This window comes from Parasteatoda tepidariorum, chromosome 3 (genome assembly GCF_043381705.1).
Source record: "Parasteatoda tepidariorum isolate YZ-2023 chromosome 3, CAS_Ptep_4.0, whole genome shotgun sequence".
NCBI classification, from domain to species: Eukaryota; Metazoa; Arthropoda; class Arachnida; order Araneae; family Theridiidae; genus Parasteatoda; species Parasteatoda tepidariorum.
Genome location: NC_092206.1, coordinates 100,218,423 through 100,232,719, shown reverse-complemented (window position 1 = coordinate 100,232,719; position 14,297 = coordinate 100,218,423). Strand labels below are relative to the sequence as shown.

The window sequence follows — 14,297 nt, the reverse complement described above, 5'->3', positions numbered from 1 at the left end:
ATATAATATATTATTATTATATACATTGTATACATAATATATAATATATTATTATTATATACATTATATATATAATATATACATATTTGTAGATAGAATTCAGAGAATGTTGACACTAGCGCACTTCCGATCTTCGTCGAGAGAAAAGGATTATCAATTCAGGCTCTCATTCTTCCTCGATAACTATCAGAGTTGTGTTAAATGTACACGTGAATTCCAAGATGCTGTTGTTGTATTTCATTTACGTCGCACTAGAGCTACACAATCAGCCCACTGTGGGACGCATGTGCGATTCATAAGATGCCATTGAGAAAATGATTGGGAGATTTTTGGGAGTAAAGTATTCCACCAATGAAGCTTTAGTTTGCATCTCGGAGTCCCCGCAATGGACTGATCGTTAAGACACGGTTTCCAGCAGATCACCGAAGTCACGCATCACTGGCTGTTGTCAGTGTGCAGGTGGGTGACCACTTGGATCAGTCTGTGTAGGGACCGAGGGTGTCCGGTATTGGTCCTCGCTGAACTGTTCTTCCGTACAGTCCTCAACTTCTCTCGCAGGTCGTCGGGCTACCGAAGCGCGTTGCCATCCCCTCTGCAGAGGATCAAAATTGCGATGGCATGTTTTCGGATCATCCTTAGGGATGTTTCCTAGACCGTCGTCAATTGACCATTGTGTAGCTCTAGTGCAACGTAAATGAACTCCAACAACAACAATCGCATATGCTATTTTCTGCAACACAGTATGAATGCTCTTTTAAAACAAGGATAAGCTGATAATCAGTAGTAGCGTCCTCTACTTTTCAAAAACTGCTTGAAGATCCTGGAGATCAGGTGAATAGAAGTAGGCAACCGATAACGTAAACAACTATCACCGGAAAATTCTCTACGGAGATGAATTATATTGAAGTATACTATCTTACTTATACTGATGAGGACTTTTATTAACCTTATATATGTGACGAAAAGCTTTTTAAAATTGTTTTTGATTTGCCCTTACTTGGATCAAATTTATAAGACTGCGTAAAAAACAATATAGAAGTGTTTTAAAAAGGTTATTTCATGCAGATCTCGATGTAAGTGATAAAATATTGCAAAAAATTGATGTGATTGATAAAATATTTTTGTGATGACAGTAAATAAAATCCTTGTCGTAAGTGCATATATCTTTTTTTTAAAATTAGCGTGTTTTCTGTACGATTTATATAATTAATGAACTATTCAACTGAAATGTGTGTAATTTCTCCCTGGCGAAAGGAAATATTAAAGGCAATGTCGTTCTATCGTGCTAACAGCGAATAGTTTCTGCCCAATGTGTGTAGTTGCAATGATGTTCTAACAGAAAAATATTTTTAAACATGGAAATTAAGGTTTGTACTTGGTGTGTTTTAAACTTTCCAAGTGTAGTTCATAATTCTTTTTCTTTATTATAAAACATTTTACCTCTGTTCTAAGTAAGCAAAATTAAGTAGTTTTATTTCAGTTGTTTTACGTTCATAATATGGAAATAGTTTATTTAAGTAGTCATTGTGATAAATTAATCAAGGAAAAAAAGAATAATTTGGTTTAATCGAAGTAACACTTTAAACAAACTTTTTTATGCAGTGCATAATTAAACAGTTATAAATAGATTTAAAGCGAAGATTAGTGATTACAGTTATAGATAATTAACCTGTCTTTTCCTTATAAAACACATATAATTTGATATTTATATGATTTTCTTGTTCATTCTGTGAAAATATTTTCTGTATGCAGTTTGTGCAATTTAATATTCCTAAATAAAATTGACTCTTTTGGACTTTCTCATATTTATGTAATGAATAAGAGGTTGCATTTATTGTGTATGAAAGTACAGTGGCAATAATTTTTTTTTTATATCATCATAGATATTGTCAAACCTTTTAAGTCAGTGAAAGTGAAAACAATTTTTTTCTTGCTTGTCTTAATTTATAATGAACTATATTTTTGCAATGTCTGTGTGGATAAATTGTAAATGAAATTAAATTTGACAAATTCATGTTCATAATATTAAATATCATTATTATTTATTTATGTTCATTTTTATTAGTTGTCTTCCTAGTTACAAATAACACAAATTTTGCTGTTTGTCTAAAAATGCATTCATTTATAGTGTGTCTTATTTAATTGAATCTAATACATGAAGATGTTCATTGTTTCTGCAGTTTGTGTTAAAAATATAATGTGAAGTAATTTAATATAGTTTTGTATCTTGGTATTTATGACAAAGGAGAAATATTATTAAAGTAGTTTGTGAAAAAAAATTATGCATCTCAATATAATTTAAATTAATGCTTTCACAGATGCATCTATTAATAAATCCTGTTGTAAGGTGATCATATTTCTACTGAATTATATTTTGCTTACTTAAAAAATTTTGCCAAAGTAAGTTACTTGATACAGCATGCTCTTTTTTGAAACATGTGCTATTAAAGGCCTCATTTAATTCAGAATAAGTAACTTTTGTAGTAAATTATTTTGAATTCCTTCCTTTATTTTAATCATTGAATAATTATATTTTCCATTATCAAATTATAACTTTCTAATTTTGTATCAAATAAAAAAAAAATTGTAGCAAAAATTTGATTTATAATAGAAAAGTCTTTTTATCTCATACTGATGCATTTCTTTTTTAATCTCATTGTACAGTAGATTGGAGTCTCCATTTTTAGCAGCATATTTTCTGATGGTTATTCTAGAGATTTTGCCTATGCACAGTTTATGAAACCACCCTTATGATTCTTGCTCTAGATAGGCATGCAAAAGTGATTTACAGCAAGATAACTTTGCATAGTACTCTGGTCGTGTATGTGATATAATTTTTTAAAGCAAGCAAGAGTTACCCATAGTTAATGCAGTTCATATTAGCTAGAAACTTATTTCTTTCACCAATCAGAATTCTTCATTAAATCATTCTCATTTCTCTTCACACTGTTGAGAAACTTTATTCGGACATTATGACTGAAAAAAAAATTTCTCAAAAAAGTAAACTTATTGTAAACAGTGTTTTTCATCTTGTAAGAAAACATTATTCTTGTAATATATGTAACAAGAGTTTTTCAGGAAGAAGTAGTCTGACTAAACACTGTAGAATTCATACTGGTGAGAAATCTTATTCTTGCAGTATATGTAATAAGAGTTTCTCTCAAAGTGATCATCTGTCTAAACACAGTCGTATTCATACTGGTGAGAAACCTTATTCTTGTAGTATATGTACTAAAAGTTTTTCCTTAAAAAGTAATCTGACGAAACACAGCCGTGTTCATACTGGTGAGAAGCCTTATTCTTGTAGTGTATGTAATAAGAGTTTTTCACAAAGAGAGCTTCTGAATAAACACAGTCGTGTTCATACGGGTGAGAAACCTTATTCTTGTAGTATATGTAATAAGAGTTTTTCACAAAGAGGTCAACTAACTGAACATAGTCGTGTTCATACTGGTGAGAAACCTTATTCTTGTAATGTATGTAATAAGAGTTTCTCACAAAAAAGTACTCTGACTGAGCATAGTCGTGCTCATACTGGTGAGAAACCTTATTCTTGTAATATATGTAATAAAAGATTTTCATTTAGAGGTAATTTGACTCAACATGGTCGTCTTCATACTGGTGAGAAACCTTTTTCTTGTAATATATGTAATAAGAGTTTTTCAGAAAAAGGTTATTTGACTAAACACAGTCGTGTTCATACAGGTGAGAAACCTTTTTCATGTAGTATATGTCATAAGAATTTTGCAAGTAGAAGTAATTTGTCTCAACACAGTCGTGTTCATACTGGTGAGAAACCTTATTCTTGTAGTATATGTAAAAAGAGTTTTTCAAGCAATAGTGATCTAACTAAGCATAGTCTCATTCATACTGGTGAGAAACCTTATTCATGTAGCATATGTAAGAAAGGTTTTCCGCTAATGAGTCATTTGATTATACATAGTCGTATTCATACAGGTGAGAAACCTTATAATTGTAGTATATGTCAAAAGAGTTTTTCAAGAAAGGATCATCTAACTAATCACAATCGGGTTCATACTGGTGAGAAACCCTATTCTTGCGGCATATGTAATAGGAGATTTTCAAAAAGAGATCTTCTGAATAAACACAGTCGTGTTCATACTGGTGAGAAACCTTTTTCATGTAGTATATGTCATAAGGCTTTTTCAAGGAAGGATTATCTAACTAGCCACAGTCATGTTCATGCTATTTAAAGGCCATATTCGTCTATATGTTGAAAGTTTTTTTTTCTTCCACTTAAGATCCACCTAATTATTAGTTTCATTGATACTGGTGAGAAACCTCATTCTTGTAATATATTTTCCCATTCCCTTTCTTGTAAAAATAGTTTTTTTTTATCTTTCAAAAGACTGACTTTGCTGTTTGTGTTCTCACTGGTAAGAAACTTTTTTGAGATAAGATAAATAAGAGATAAATTGAGATGAGTTAAATAAGAGATTTTCTCAGAAATATAATCTGACTAAATACAGTAATGTTCTTACTAGTGACACACCATATTTTTGAAGTATATGATAAAGTAGTTTTTTTTTAAAAATAATAGTGATCTAAATGTTTGCATTTATTCATGTTCATTTACATTCCTGTTTGTGTTTTAATACTATATTTTTTTGTAGTATATATAATAAGTGTTTCTCAGAAAGTGCTAATCTAACTAACCATAGTTATATTGATATGGTGAGATACCTTATTCTTGTTCTATATGTCAAAAGAAATTTTCCTTTTACTTACCATATTGTGACTCTTACTGGTGTTCTGACTTGTATTGGTGTAAGTTATGTATTCTTGCAGCATGTTTTTACTGTAAAGTAAAATAACTGAACACAGTCATGTTGTACTGTTACCCTTCAAACTTTGGTTAGGCTGTGATCGCTAAATTTAACTTCGGTAACCCAGGTTCAACAATAGACAAATAACCAAGGAATTACAGGAAACACTTAACATTTAAAACTTAATTTTATTACAACTCTAAATTCTCAACAAACATAACTCCAATCATTTCCAAATGCTAACAGGTGCAAAAATATCTCTAAATTATACACTATTTCAAGTTCCAAAATTTTATACACACGATTAACCCTTTTGATAAAATGCAATTTTAAAATTCTAAGGCATAACATTCCATTAATGCCAATCAAAAAAGACAATTAAGAAATAAAATGCACTCTCATTCTAACTCTACTAAAATCACTTAAAACTTAGATTATGATATCTTTATAACCTGTAATCATGCTTAAATATCAATGGCTCTCCTTAAAATATGTATCTATAATATGTACCTGCACAGTAGAAACAGTTTAAAATTTAGGGTAAATTATTCTTCTAAAATGGTATCCAAATCAAAATTAAAATTTTATAAGTACAAAATGAATTTACGGATCACCTTCTGGAACGCCCACCGGAATTGCAGCTAAACTCGTGGACAAAGCAAACTCCTAGTTTCTGATAGCTAGTACTCCAACTATTCCAATTTCCTTAGGCTTTCTCCTAGTAAGGCATCAGGCACAAGGGAAACACCGGACTTTCAGTATGGGTACACTCGGGGTTTGGCCCACAGTCTCGAACATAGAGGCCTTCAGCTTATCACTTTCGGTCGTCAACCCAGAGACTTCAGCTTAGCTTTCCTCAAGACAACGATCCATCCTCTCAGCGGTGCTGTCTCAGATCAACCTTCCAGCGGGCATGCTCCGCCCTCTCCATGGTACTATCTCACCCACTCTTCACATCCCTTTTAATCTCCTCTCAGCAAGGCGAAAAAATCTAGATTGACCTGTTAACTCCTTAACGAGCTGCCACGCAACCAATGGACGGCAGAACAAAAAAAGAAAAGAAAAAGATCCGTGAGAAAAAACAGTCACAAGCCCACTAATACACTACAAAAGTGATAATTCAATCCTCCTTAAATATTAATAAACTTTATCATGGTGGTGCCATCTATTGATGAAAAAGCCAACTACTTCTGCTGAAAAAGTAACCCATCTTTAAAAGTATTGATTAAAAAAAAAACAATAAATTTCTATTTATTACAATGTTCACACTGGGGATAAACCTTTTTGCATTAAAGGTAAAAGTTTTTTACAGAAGTGTCATTTGACTAAACACAGTCTAATGAAATTAAATAATTATTTTCTTTTCAAATCATTTTAAATTTTTATGATGCAGTTTTCCTCTTATTTTTCCGTGTATTTATTCATAAATAATGCCTATAAAATAAGCGTATGTACTGAAAAGTCTTTCAAACTCATCTTAGTTGACTCTGTAACTTTGGTTACTGGATTAGATTAATTTATTTACTACCAGTTATACTTGATCAAAATATTAATTGTTATTTATTCTCTTAGCTTTAGAATCCGGAGTTAAAAGTATATGTTTTTTTCAACTAGAAAAGAAAAAAAAAAAAAACTTCTAGCAACTTTTAATTGAAATTACCTGTTACGTCCTATTTTTTTAAATCTTTTCTAGCACATGTTGTACAATTACAATTTTTTTAATATTTCTTATAAATACAAAATATTTTATGTTATAATTAGAGAAAATAAATTTCATTTTGTTTTTAAGTAAATTTGGTTTATGAAACATATAAAGTAGTATAGATTGCTTCATAAGATCAATTTCTTGTTCTTCAATCTAAGCATCTTCCACACCTTAACTATTTTATAAATTTCATATTTACGTAAACAAAAATATTGCCCTAGAGTATACATGACAGTTAGTTAAAATATTACTTATAAATTTTTTTAATCACATTTTAATGTTTTTGAGAATTATGATTAACCACATTTTTGAAAAAGAGCACAGAAAATCACTCAAACAACTGAAAAATCCAAATTAATAAATTATTATAAATTTTTTTTTTTAAATTCCAAAAACTATGTTTAACTAAGTTAGTAAATTAAATAATGAAATATGCAAATGTTTTTAATGTTTTATTTCATTTGTAATAGCTGCCCAGTTCATGAGTATTCTTAAATAACTTTTTTGTCATATGGTGTAAGCGTGTGATATATTAATTTGTAGTTCATTTCTTATTATGGTTCAGCACAAGCTCAATATCTTGTTGAAAATATTTAAATTTTTTTCTATATATGGCATTTTATTTAATGTACTTTATTTAATATTCTACTTTGTATTCTAACGTAATGGGTGAAGAAATAAATTTTAAAAAATTTGTCAAAGATGTATTTTAAAATTAATATTTTTATCTTTTTTTGTTTATTTACAATTAAATTAAAATGCACTTACTTAAAAATTGCATTTGCTGGTTCGGGGAAGGAATTAATTTTTAAAAGAAAGTTTTTGAAATTTATTTCTTCTTATATGGTATAATTTTTTTTAAAAGCAAAATAGTGTTGTAGCTATTATAATCATGTTCATGTGGAGTGATTTATTATTGTATTTTATGTAAAAATAAGAATGTTCAATACTTTTAACAATCATGTGTCGAATTCTGAAAAACCTTATTTTTTGTTGTGTGTGTTAATAAAGTATTTTCGCAAAATCGGTAGCATTCTGATTGTTTATAGTCTTGATTATTATGATGTGATTTAATATTTTTCTTTATATATGAAAAGTTGAATTTATAAGATTGAATAACCTAACTTTCGTTGTTGGGTGAATGTTGCACTTAGAATCAGTTTAGATAGTTTTGCCATCTAGTTGAGGACGATCAATGTGTGTTACAACAATTACTATCTACTATTAGTGATCGTTTTAGGTTTTTCAGTCATCTGCTTAAGAACTTTCTTCTGATTTTCCATTTGCTAAGAATTTATTTTGCAATCGATTTGATTGGAAAATGAAACTCCATAGATCTTAAATTTGAGAACAGAACAATGGTAGATAGGTAGAATAATGATGGAATAAAATTAAGAAAATTTATTTTTTATTGTTAGGCCTAAAAAACGATTTTATTGTCAAGGAAGAATATAATTTTTTATTGTTAGGCCTTACACAAAGATGTGTGTGGAATATTTAGATATGTGCAATTTTAAAGTACGAGTAATCATTGATGCAATAAATGCAGAGCATAGTTAGGAAGTGGCATAATTATCCGCAGCCAGGCGTACAGTGCGCAAATTAAAAAACGGAATAGCCTGAGTAATTTGATCTAATGATCGAATCTTTGCCTTCCATCACTCATTTTTAATGTTGCGTCAGGAACTATTAAACTGATTTCGCTCAAATCTTATATTTTGCCATGTAAAATTACATATTTTAAAATGATATTACATACCTTACAATTCAAAAAGTTTTCGACCATTCTTAAGTATAATAGTAAAACTGTACTAAAATTTATTCTTTTCATGGAATTATCTTTGGACTAACGAATTTTGTAAGTATGTGCAAAAGTTTTTTTTATCTCGTTTTAAATGTTCTCTTGATATGGCGAAATATACAAAAAGTAAAATTAACATTAAGAAGTCCAAACTTCAGGCCGTATTTTTGTGATGAGGTTGCAAGTAAACTCAGGGGCGGATTACCCACTAGGCCATGGCCTGGGGTCCCCAATGATTAGGGGCCCCCTTAAAAAAGTTTTTTTGAAAATAAATTAAAAGGAAATTAAGAAAAACAATGATTTTTTTAAAAAAATAATCAATTTCAAATATATATTAATAAAATGCGATAATTTTTTAAGTTCTAATTTAACAAAATAAAGTAAAATTTAATTTATTATTATTTATATTAATTTTAAATATGCTTTCTTAAATGAAAAGATATATAAATGCTTTTATATTTGAATAAATAAAAAATATAGAAAAAAGTTTAATCTAAAGGCCCCAAAAATTTGAATGGCCTAGGGCCCCTCGTACGCTTAATCCGCCCCTGAGTAAACTTGAGAATGAAGGTGTTTTCAGAAACTAGTATGTTTGAGAAAAATGACAAATCATTATTTTATTTGTCAGGATAAATATTTGCAAATGGGAAGATTCCATTGCCTCATTCGATAAAATTTTGTTATAAAGTAGACACATGAGTAGTTGAGAGGGCGATTGAACAAGTCCGAATTTCAATGACGTATTGACGACACAGTTGTTAACCGACATTGTTGGCGGCAACAAAACACAAACGATAAAAAAAAAAAATCAACTATTTCTCAAAATTAATCTATAATTTATGATAAAGAACAAATTCGCGCACAAATCTGGCTACATAAACAATGAAATAGAATCAAAACAGGAATAGACTGAAATGATGCAAATGAAAACCATCATAAGAAACACGGGTCAAATTCATACTGAAAGCGCAGCACTTCAATTTTCACCAAATGGTTTGAATGAGCTTGAATGACTGGTTCAAATTGGGGTATCGGATAATCTTAATTTATTATATTCATTTAATCTTTTTTTCCTTAATATTCATTTTAGATTAATTTTATTCATTAAATTAATTTTAATTTAATAATTCCACTTGGGGGCTTTAAAATTAAATTTGAAGGACAAAGCTAGTTTACCTCCCCTCAGCATACTCACACCGTCCCCCGGGGGGGGGCAGTATCGCCCTCCTTGAGAAACAATTTTTTAATTAATAAAATAATTTGAATAAAAAGGCTTGGTAGAGCAACCGGATTGGATGTAAAGTGATAGATAAAACTAAACAAGAAGAAAAAGGCACCTCTCAAATTTAAACTTAAGGAATTTAGAAAAAATTGTGTTTGGTTAGTAGTACTTTATTTACGTCATACTAGAGATGCGGAATGGGACGTTGACGACGGCCTGGGAAACATCCCGGAGGATGATCCGAAGTTGTGAGATGACACAATTTTGATCTTTTGCAGAGGCTTCCTCGCTTTAAGACCCCCGATGACTTGCCTGCGAAGTTGAACTCTTTAAGACTGAACATGGATCAATACCGTGTGCACCCTCGGTCCCTTCGCAGGCTGATCAAAATAGACACATGCAAAGACCGATGTTACAACTTCAGTAATCTACTGCAAACCGAGTCTTAAAACCAGTCCACTTCGGCGAAATTGTAGTTGAAAGTCACAAATCTTGATCTTTTAAAAATAATTGGCCTTTAATAGATTATTTTTGAAATGTTGTCAAGAGAGAAAAAAAAAATGTTTTACATATGTGGAAGAAATAAAAACGCTATCAAATTTTGTAAAATGTAATTGAGTAGGCAGGAAAAAATATCAAGATCAGTTTGATGGCTAGACAAAGCCTAAATGCATTTTGTATAACTACTATTGAACTCCTCCCTCGTTCTACCGGCAACGGTTGATGTTTTCAATCCCAACTCCCTCAACAAAGATTCGTTAAAATTTGATGGATTTCTTTTTCATTTTTTTTCTTTGGGGGGGGGGGTTGGAAATTATGCTGAGGCCCCTCTACTACTTTTTTTGAAAAAATTTTTGATAAGTATTCTAAAATAACGAGTGAGAGTGTATTTTTAGTTCAGTTTGAGAAACAGAAGGTTTTGCAGGTTTTAAGCTAGAAAATTTGTTTTGATTTTCTGATTGCTTAGTGGTTTTTTTTTTTTTTTACTATTTGATTGTTTAATTAAACTAACTCTATAGTACTTAAATTTGGAGGAATTCGCACGTACCGAAATGTGATTTTTTTTGAAGAAAAAATAACCAAATTTTTAAGAAAAGTAATCTATTTTATGCTATTAAAAGAATGCTCAAAATAGAATAGTTGTTATAAAATGTGACGCAGCCATAGTAACGTTGATCAGATGGATGATGCCCCGAATAAAGACCTGAGTAACTCACGGGATAGAGCGCTCTTCTTCTAATGAGGAAACCCGGGTTGGAACCCCAACGATGGTACGAATTCCGCCCCGGCTTACGAGGACAACGATGTTGACGTAAAATATCCTCAGTGGTAGACGCATCATTTGTTGCAGTCATTAGGCTAACCATGAGAGGTTTTCGTAGTTTTTGCTCTCCATGCAATACAAAGGCGGATTAGTAAATTTCTCTCAATACTTGATCCAGGAGTTTCCTTGTCTTGCGTGTTTAAGGAAATGGATTCAGCTCGAAATGCTTGTTTAAGAAAATGAAAGCAGCAAAAATTGCGTCTTTCCTATTTTCTTCCCAATTTTAAAAATTAAGCGAAAAATTTTGAGAAAATAGCATTACAGAGCATCAAGGCTTCCGGAGTGTTAAAATCATAAATTATTCCTGGGTGGTAATATTATAATATTTGGCTTTAAAAAATCTAAATTCGTTTAATACCATGATTATAAATTCATAGGACCCGTGACAATCTTGTAAAAAGAACTGCTGACCTTTTATATCTTTTAAAAAAAGATTAATTAAAAAAGACGTGCTAAGTGATATCGGTTAATAGACTGCACCACATTACGAATTCGATACAATGCATTAGTTTAATTAAAGAAAAAAAAACAAAACAATTTTCGCATGAAAAGTTTGAAAAACGGAATCGTAGACCTTGTTCATTTTCTTAAAGACGCATTTTGAGTTGTGTCTGGGATAAAATTTCACAGACGAGATGCTGAGTTGACGATAGAAGATTATGAAAGAAAGCGGTTTTGAACAAAACATATTTTTGCTAATATTCATCTATTGGGTCCAGAGCTGCACAATCCTGCAAGCATTAAGAGAATGCTGAGGAGAATCAATATCTATAAATTAGATCCGATATTGATCGATATTCTGGGTGTGCAATGATATACTTTAAAAATTGCATGTAAATGCAATTAAAAATGTTTTTATAAATTTGAATACTATGATCTCAAAATATCACAAAATTGTTATTTTTAAAAAATACAATGATTAAGAAATCGACGTTGAACAGCCGACCCAATTTCGAGTTTATGACTACCGAATTTCAACTTCATTGTCTTGTAATGTCCGGAAGACAAGGGAACTCCTGGATCAAGTCTGTAGTAGAAGATGATGATACAAGCCTGTATTCGCGATGCATGAAGAAGAAAAACACCCAAACATTAGACGATTAACCCAACGGCAGGGACATTCTAACACATGATCCGTCAAACACTGAGGATATTTTACGTCCGTACTGTGGTCACTGCGAGCCGGGAGCAGAATTCGTATCAACCAGTCATTACTGCTAACGAGCCTGGCTCACCTTATTGGGAGGCAAGCGCTCTATCCCCAGAGCTTCAGTGACTCTAGAAGTCTTTTATAACTCTCCTTCACATTTTTGTCCTCCTAAATTAATAATATGTGGCTTTACTTTTGGGACTCCCTAAGTAACTCTTGAATGCTAAATAAATGCATAATTCGCTTTTTTTTTTTAAAAAAAAATTTCTTTTTTAAACTTATGAAAGTCGACACAGGTTATATTCAATCAATTTCTCCTCACAAAAAAAAAAGAAAAAAAAAATTAAGAGCCAAGTTTAAATAGAAATTTCAAAACTTAGAATTTTTTCTGTTTTTTCTCTACTAAACTAAAGAGTGTCCCATTCAGAAAGTTCGATCCTTTGGATCGTGAGAAAAATCTTTTCGCAAATCCATATCAGTTTCTTTTATACTTTCAAATATTTGGCTCTGCATAGAGAGTGATTGAGAAGAAAAGAAGTAAGTTAATAGAAGCGGGAATATTTTCGATCAAATTTTTTTTTTTTTTTTTTTGTGCTAAAGGATCTTTAGTTTTTAGCCCCCCTTTCTTTACGAAAAGGAAAAAGAATATTTCTAAAATGGAATAGAACAGAAGAAATGAATCGGAACAATAAGGAAAAAAATCTATTACAGATTGCCGAAAAATTAACACTCTCTATAACTATACGCCCTCCAACCAATAAAAAGAAAAAGAAAAATGATGTAAAAAATATTTGTTAAATTTTTTAAGAATTATCCTGTTAAGCATGATCTGCACAGAATTTCGAGAGATCATTTTAAAAGAGTACTAGTAAACATAGAAAGACCAAAATATAGAATTTTTCAAAGCGGTGAAAGAGAGTTCGGATTGCGAAGCAATCTAAAAAGAACAATGCGAGAAGTTTTGGGGGGCAGGCGAACGAAGCGAGCAGAGGTTGGAGTCCCCTAGTATTAGATAAAACTCTAATGCGTATGTAGATTCCTAGAAAAACGGATGAAATTTTTTTTTCCGGCATGGGCTATAAGGAACTGAAATATGCCTGAACACTTAATGTATGTATGAATTTCTGAAAAAAAGCTCTTTTCTCACGTGGGTCAAGAAAGACTGAAACTGATTGCGCTATAAGCTGGGATAACTTAAGTTTTCACTCCAATGTTACAACATATAAGAAAGCGAAGCTTTTAGATATTTTTTTATCAATATATGCCACAATGGAAAAATCTGGCCGTTTTAGTGCCATTCTACAGCAAAATGCTTCATTACTTGTTAGATAGATCAGTTTTTATTTTATTTTGTAACCGTTGTTGAATGGTCGGCCCAATTGTTTGGGTTTATGACTCCTAATGTTCAATTTCGCAGCCCTATAGTTTTGAACCCAATCCAGAAGACGAGGGAAGTCCTAGATCAAGTATGCGGAGAAATTTGCAATCGTGGTGAACTTTTTACTGGAACTATCAGCATTTGCGTTATATGGGGAGGAAAACCCGGAAAACCTCCCACAGCTAACTTGACATTAAAGAGATTCGATCTCATTATTAGTCTACCACAGACTATATTTCACGTCAGCATTGTGGTCAGTGTGAGCCGAGTGTGGAATTCGTTTCAACCAGCCATCGCTGGGAATCGAACCCGGGTCACCTCATTGGGAGGTGAGCGCTCTCATCTATCTCATCATCTGAGCTACGACGGCTCAGATAGATGAGTTTGTCGTTTTCTTTCATTATTTTTAAGTAGACTTATGAGGTTCTTTGTAATCAATTGGTTACTTGTTATTTTCTATGAAACGCTTAGATGTTAACTCTCTAAGGATAGTGTGTGTTTTTGAAGACATTAGTGCATTTTGGGAAGTAAATTATTATTTATTTTAAATATTTTAATTTTTCATAATTTTCATCTGTTCGTATATTAATTTCAATGTTGAATTTAATGTGTGTACAGGTGATATACATCATTCATCATTTTAAACTAAAAGAAGAATAAATGCGGAAAAGCGTTCTTAGGGAAGATTTTTTCCTTTCTCTGTTTATGCTGTTGCTTCAATTGCCACTTACCTATATCAGCAAATTTGCTTGAGAAAACAAGAGAAGGCAGAGGGCGAGTTTCTTGCCTCTGTTTATAGTAGAATTCATTGTACGACTGAATAAAAATAGACAGGAGTAAATAAAAGCAAAAAATGTAAGAAACTCTTTACGTACAGTGCACCAAAAAAAAAGGAGAGAAAAAAGATCGAATCTCATGATCGGATCTTTA

At 31.4% G+C, this 14,297-nt stretch overlaps 1 protein-coding gene across 6 annotated transcripts; it reads left to right on the top strand.

Moving 5' to 3' along the window:
* Positions 1 to 837: 837 nt before the first annotated feature.
* On the top strand, positions 838 to 5,822 carry LOC107454761 (zinc finger protein 271). 6 transcript variants are annotated; one of them, XM_016072047.3, is made up of 2 exons: positions 838 to 1,367; positions 2,668 to 5,822. In XM_016072047.3, the coding sequence occupies exon 2, from the start codon at positions 2,973 to 2,975 to the stop codon at positions 4,212 to 4,214; it is 1,242 nt and encodes a 413-aa protein (XP_015927533.2). In that variant the 5' UTR covers positions 838 to 1,367; positions 2,668 to 2,972; the 3' UTR covers positions 4,215 to 5,822. The 6 variants fall into 6 exon arrangements, with proteins under 6 accessions (XP_015927533.2, XP_015927536.2, XP_015927532.2 ...); XM_016072050.3 differs by having other exon boundaries at positions 844 to 1,073; positions 2,665 to 5,822; XM_016072046.3 differs by having other exon boundaries at positions 855 to 1,367; positions 2,665 to 5,822.
* Positions 5,823 to 14,297: the final 8,475 nt, after the last annotated feature.

What these genes read in the sequence shown, in the direction of transcription:
- LOC107454761 (XM_016072047.3), top strand. Translation starts at nt 2,973, where the DNA reads ATGACTGAAAAAAAAATTTCTCAAAAAAGTAAACTTATTGTAAACAGT.